This window comes from Pinus tabuliformis, chromosome 4_2 (assembly GCF_031772625.1).
Source record: "Pinus tabuliformis cultivar Carrire ecotype Pingquan chromosome 4_2, CPIR1, whole genome shotgun sequence".
Taxonomy (NCBI): domain Eukaryota; kingdom Viridiplantae; phylum Streptophyta; class Pinopsida; order Pinales; family Pinaceae; genus Pinus; species Pinus tabuliformis.
Window position 1 is genome coordinate 630,170,868 of NC_142304.1, and position 7,200 is coordinate 630,178,067.

At 30.3% G+C, this 7,200-nt stretch overlaps 1 protein-coding gene across 1 annotated transcript; it reads right to left on the minus strand.

Annotated features, from left to right (window-relative positions):
* Nucleotides 1-1,400: 1,400 nt before the first annotated feature.
* On the minus strand, nucleotides 1,401-2,012 carry LOC149170924 (uncharacterized). Its single transcript, XM_089425778.1, has one exon. It carries the CDS (start codon nucleotides 2,010-2,012, stop codon nucleotides 1,401-1,403), a length of 612 nt encoding a protein of 203 aa, XP_089281904.1.
* Nucleotides 2,013-7,200: the final 5,188 nt, after the last annotated feature.

Below are 7,200 nucleotides of genomic sequence, written 5' to 3' on the forward strand. Positions count from 1 at the left end.
AACCCAAAGAAATAATAAACCCAAGGGAATAAGGATTCTCTATTGTTGTGAATACTCATATACACTATGTATCTTATCTTAACACAGAAATGTGTGCATTTAGGATCGAATGTCATCCACTAATGTTTACATCATATAATGGAAATATTGAATCAATTCAAGCATGCCTTACACTGGTAGGTTTGAAACCGATGTAGATACTAGACACTAAGCATAGAACTAAAAAAATGCTTCGAAAAAACTCGATTGTTCTTCTTTTATATATTATCGTTCTATAATAATAATAATATTTTTAACTTATTTTTATTTCAAGATATCATTATTCAATATTATAACTAAATAGTGGCATTGCTAATATTTTAGCATAGATTTTGCTCACTTCAACTAATTTACCTTATACCTATTTCATAAAATAAAAACAACTTATCTATCACTTTCATAACATAAAAAATATTTTATTATGATTTAAACATTATTCTTTTCAAATAAATATGGATCATTTATTTTTTTTTAACATTTTTATAATACTAGACACTTTACAGTTTTTATATTTCCAAAACTTGATAGACATAAACAATGTTTCACTTTACTCATTTACTAAATTATAATTATATATATATATATATATATATATATATATATATATATATATAATTTCAATCTCAATATAAAATATAATATTATAATAAGTAATTAACCATAATGATTAAAAAAATAAAAAATATATATATATTTTAATTAACTTTCACTTCACATAATATTTATTAGTTCAAAATCTTATTTTTAATATATTTTTATTTCATATTAAAACTAAATAATTACATGTTCAATTTTGTAATTTACTTTTTCATATTTAGCTTACTTTGTTATAGCTATTTGTTGAAATAACTCTATTATATCTATCTATCGCTCTCTCTGAATAAAAACTACTATAATAATTAAAGACTATTCCTTCGAGATAAAAGTAGACAATTTAGTTTTCCCAAAACACCACTTTTATGGTAATAGACACTTTTTCACCTATTTTGATATCAACTGCAAAATATTTCAAAAATGAAATAATATTTGTCTTCACTCCTATTTATGTAATTTCCAAATTATTCCAAATTCTGATTTAGCATGCAATCCCAGCATCCAATAGACACTCTGATTTAGTATGCAATCACAGTATCCACTAGGCACTTGTAAAAGTTCTACTGGCGACATGTTTGCAGAAGAAGACAAGCAGTTTTGATAAGGTATTCCGATCGAATATCGTCCGCTAACGATTAATGGTAATAGTGCGACAATTCATGCATGCCGTGACACTGATAGGTTTGAAAACGACGTAGATACTAGGCAGTGCGCATAGACTGCAAAAAAATTAAGTCCATTTTTATATTCTTTCACGTCCCAGGAACTCAGCTGTCTTCAAAGTTCCACAGCCTTATGTCAACCTCCTCCTCCTCCGAAGTCGGAATGAGCTCCAACGCCAATTCTTCGTCAATGGATGGGATTTTTTCCAAATTCAAATACTGAGGACCATCTGGTTCTGCAAACAGAGATTTCCAAAACGCCAAGTCCTCCGATTTATGCTGGGCGTCATTAGACAATTCCATCTCAGATACCGAAGACGCCTGCGAGGGACGTGAGGGCTCCTCTTCAGTATTATTGTGCAGAGAAGGCGAAGTCCCAGGGATTTCGTTCAAGGCATACTTGGAAGCGGCAACCTGGATTTGCGGAGGGGAAAGAGAAAAGGCGGACGGAATGGCGGGCACAGAATCGGGAAAGTTGAACTTAGCGTTGGGCCCTCTCAGGCAATACATTGCAGCGTCGAAGGCTCGGGCGGCCTGCTCGGCGGTTTTGTAGGAGCCAAGATAGATCTTCTCCCTGGATCTTGGTATCCGAATTTCTGATACCCACTTCCCCCACTCTCGCAGTCGGATTCCCTTAAATTGTCGAGAAGTTTGTCCGCTAACTACGTTAGGTTGAGCATGGCCATGGTTTTGTTCCTGCGGCGGAGGTATCTCCATATTTGGAGACTCAGAATCTCTGTGATAACTGGATGAAAATAATAACTCAAAAATATATAGGTATATTGCAGTGTTAATACAAAAATGGAGGCTGCCGACAGAGCTTGCCAAATGGAAAGGCCGTTAAGTGCGGGGAAATGAAATATCGCTCCCTCTCTATCTATATACAGCAGTGTATGGAATCAGCAGAGTCACGACGAACTGAAATTCTCCGTGTGCTTTCCGCGGGCTGCGCCTTCTGGGCCAACCTCAAACTACAAGCTAAACCCGTCATCCCTCTGGGCCAACCTCAAACTACAAGCAGACCCGTCATCAGACCTGCCATCATGTCTCACATGAGTTAATGCAAGGAAGGTGACCTTGATTGAATTATAGACGGAAAATAATTGTCATTTTCAAAATCTGGACAGGGGTTGAATTTTGTACCGGAAATAGCGGCATTGACTCTTTTAAACCCATATTACATGTGCATTTATTATCAAATAAAAGCTACTCAAACCAATATTGATCGGTCAGTTATCTAAAAAATTAACCAATGAAAATATCGAAATCTGGTAGCAATGAAAACTAAATCAAAACAAGCGAACTAAACAAATCAAAACGACCAAACTAGCAAAGATGGTTGTGTTTAGGTTAGGAAGTTTTATAAAGCTTGACCTATGGATTGTGTTTAGGTTAGGAAATTTTATAAAAGGCTAGTGATATCTTTACATTATTTTATTTTATTTTTATTTATTTATTTATTTATTGTTGGTATATTTTGGCCAGCAGCATCGTGTGTATTTTTATTTTTGTTGCGTTACAGTTTTATTAGATTTTTGTGTTTTTTTTCTCGGAAATATCTTATATATTTTTATTTTCACTGAGTGTATTTTTATTATAAATATTTTGCAAATTATTATTTATTTTTATTATTAAAAATTAAAAAAGTTACATTTAATTATGGTGTTTATTCATTACAAATTGACCGGTTACTTCATCTTTTAATACTTCTTTCTAAATTATATTCTAATCATTAAAGTTTTTAACATCTTTTTAATTGTGTTTATATGAAAAGCATGGTTTATTATAACGTGTCTTGAAGTGTTAACTACAAGGTAAAGTAACATCTTTTTAATTGTGTTGAAATGAAGTATGGGGTATTATAACGTTGTCGTGAAGTGCCAACTATGAGGAGATGATTAACTTTGCCTGATTTATTATAATGTTGTGATTAAATCCCAATTGAGGTGATATTGTTTAATATAAAATTTACTAGACATTTCATAATAAATTTTGGAAAAATATATAACTTTTATTAGTTTTAATTAATATTCCTTTGTCAAGAAATTATCAATTAAATTTAGTCTCAATTTGATATCAGTTGTAATTATAACTAAGAAAGAACTAAATGAAAGAAAGGAGTTGAAAGTGTTATTCAAATGTAAGAGAAGGAAAAGGAGTGAAAATGTGTTTGAGAAATAGAATATAAAGTGTATATTATGACATTTTATGAGATATAATTTTACATCAAAATCATCGAGGAAAAAAGAATTCCAGCATCCCAAATATGTTAAAAAATTTGGATGTAAAATGAGATAATTTTACATAAGTTGCATTTTAGAGGAAGTATATCAACATGTGCTCTAAAATTATGAGAAATTGACACATAAAACAAAGAAAGAAAGGGAGTTAGTTTAAAATGATAAGAAATTAGCACACAAAACAAATAGAAAAAAGGGAGATAGTTTGAGGATGAGACATTAGGAGTGGAGTAGAGGAAAACCTTATAATTTCACATGAAAATTAGAATATGTGCACCATGAGAACACTGAAATTACATGAGGGTGACATGACAGCCATGCCCAAGGTAAAGGGTAAGGATACTTTAAAAGATGAGGAGGAGGATATAGTATTTATTGACTATATATTTACTATTTAATATATGGGAAAGAGGGACATAAACTATTATAGAATCTATAAACTTGCAATGTAGGATGGAAATCAAAAATGTAATTTAATCAACTTTGCCTTGTACTAACATTTTTGGGCGGAAGTTTAAAATGTAATTTAATCACTTTTAGGGTTGATTTCATTGGACTAGTTTTTGCTACAAGTTAACAATGTATGAATCATTTGTAATTGCATATCTATGTTAATAGTTTCACTAGCTGCAGTTTGGAAAGCCATATAATGGGATAGAACTTATTTTCAAGTGGGTTGTGTGATAGGTTAAAACTTTATTTTCAAAAGTCGTTGCTTTTTTTAGCTAGGTGGAGTCCTCATAGTAGCCCTCATGGGGGTTGAGATTTGATAATTTAGGGAAACAATGATACTTAATTGAGTCTAATTGGAATTAATAACAACAATTGTGTACAAATAATAATATGCCTATGTACAAAAATAAAAAATAATATGGTGATGTATAAATTAAATAAAAAATAAATGGTTGTTTAAAAATGTCCAAAATACCAAAAATTCACTTATGAATAATTATATAATTTTGTGCACAAGACTTACAATGAAGTACTTTTATTTTAATTTTTAACCATTAATTTGATTTTCAATTTGGTTATTGAGAAATTTTGATATAAAAAAATATTTTAAAATAGAAAATATGTTATCATTATTAATTATATGGAAATAATCAGATTCAAAAACTCATTTGTATTATAGTCATTTTGTATTTTTTGTTATGATAAATATGTACAATTTTTAACATAATTGTGTTATAGAAAGATAATCTTTTACTCATTTGTTTAGTGAATAGTTAATTTATTATCAAAACGTCATCAATGAAAAGTAAAATTTTAAACATAATGTTCTTTTTGACAAATACTATAAGGATCTAAAACATCAAATATAAAACATCCAAAATAATTTGTTCAAAAATTCTATCCTGAGTATGTGTGATCGACGTTTTTATACATCGGGGAGTATGTGTGATCGACGTTTTTATACGTTAAAAATACGTGTGATCATTGATGGTGTGTGCATTTTTGTTTTTGCGAAAAGTTATATTTTAAACTTTGTCGATTAACGGTGTTCGTTTACTAAAGCATTCCAGGTCAAACATAAAATTCTCAACCATGAGTTTTAATTTATAAATAGTTTTCGTTACATTATTATTTTACTCTACATTAATTTATACATTATTATTTTTTTTACATTATTAAAGTCCAATATCATAATTTATTAATAAATCATGCAGGTTTAAAAGATCATAGTTTATTTTATATATATATATATATATATTATATTAATTAATTAATTATTTCAAATATAAAAAAAATATAATTATTTTTAAATTAAATATTAATTTTATAATGTAATTAATATTAAAAATATTTTAAAATTTTAAATGAAAACGATGAAAACCCAATTCTAAAATAAATATATATTTTAAAATAACCATAACACGGGAACAAATTAAATGGTTAATAACCACACATAAAAATCAATATACATAAAACACCTTGAAATCTGAAATATTGGATTAAAAAGCGTGAACAAGCTTTCCAGATATTACACAAACATCTCACGTGTAATGAACTCTCTCTTTCAAAATATTAAGTCCCGCCATGGAAGGCACGTTGTGGATAGCACAATGCAGTTTGAGAAGTCTAAGATTGATAAGAGATCAACTTTTTTATAATTTAGTTGCCCTGAAACCTTGTACAGATGAAAATCTCCACTATCTTAAAAGAGGAGAATAAAGTTTAACCATCCTCACCGTCATGGCCGCAACATTTCGTTTTTCAACAATACATCATGGAAAGCGCAAAGCTGATTCAGAATGAACACGCCTACGCTAAAGAAGCTATGATTTAGAGTCTTTAGGTTACAGAAACCCCCTTTAAATAGAGCATATTATAGATTTTAAAAGTTATATATAAACGGAAACTAACCAGAATTGGCCTAACATAGTTTGGATGAGCAGAGGGAATTATAAAATTTACTGTCCAAGACCAGTGATGCATAAAGATTATTGATATTGGTTATCTCGTTTTGGAATGTGCTGAGAGTGATTTCCTTAGAAGGAGTGAGCAAAGTTTATTACCTTTTTAATAATTATCTCTGGATAATCTCTTCAGAATTTTCTTTTATTTATTTAAATTTTTATTGATATGGGTTATTTCGTTTTGGAGTGTGTTAAGAGTGACTCCCTTAGAACGAGTGAGCCAAGTTTATTACCTTCTTAATAATTAGGTCTAGATTATGAACAATCTCTTCAATTTTTTCTTCTATTTATGTAAATTTTATGTTGGTATTCTTGTGTTGTTATTGCTGGTGAAAACACAATCTAGAAGTATTTTTTTTATGCTAGTTAATATTGATAGTCTGCATATAACTTGAGAAGCATGAATGTGTGAAAGTGATAATGTTTGGAATCCAATATCTGGGGCCTATGTTGACATGATGCTCGGGAGTAGAATGCCTCTCATAAGAGGTCCCATCCTCAATTATCTGGGTTTCTTGATGAACAAGTTTACGAGTCATTTCTTTGTTGGAAAAAATATTAATAGTGGGAGGGGGTGAATCAATATTTCTAAATAGAGCATATTAGTTCAGATGAATAGAAAGAATTATAAAATTTGTTGTCCAAAACCAATGATGCATAAATATTATTGATCTGGGTTAGTTGGCTTTGGAGTGTGATGAGACTGATTCCCTTAGAAGGAGTGAGAGAGGTTAATTACCCTCTTCAAAATTATGTCTAGATTATGAACAATCCCTTCAAGTTTCTCTCCATTTATGAAAGTCTTATGTTGGTTTCTTGTTGTGTGTTGTTATTTTGGGTGAGTACACAACCTAGAACTACTTTTTTTATGCCAGTAAATATCGGTAGCATGCATATATCTTGAGAAGCATGAATGGAGAAAGTGATAGATTTTGGAATCCAATCCCTCGCCCCACATTGACATGATGCTCAAGAGTACAATGTCTCTCACAACAAACCTGATCCTCAATTATCTCGGTCTCTTGAGGAACGAGTTTACAAATCGTTTCCTTGTTGGAAAAAATATTAATACTAAGAGGGGGCTGAATCAGTGTTAGGATAATTCTACAATGACTTCCCATTTACATTTCTTTTTTTACCGGGCAACCATTCATGTGTGTAACCATCAACAAATTATGTAAACAACATCAAAAATCAATACATGAACATCACAACAACATCATGAGCACATACACATATGAACACAGA

What these genes read in the sequence shown, in the direction of transcription:
- LOC149170924 (XM_089425778.1), bottom strand. Translation starts at nt 2,012, where the DNA reads ATGGAGATACCTCCGCCGCAGGAACAAAACCATGGCCATGCTCAACCT.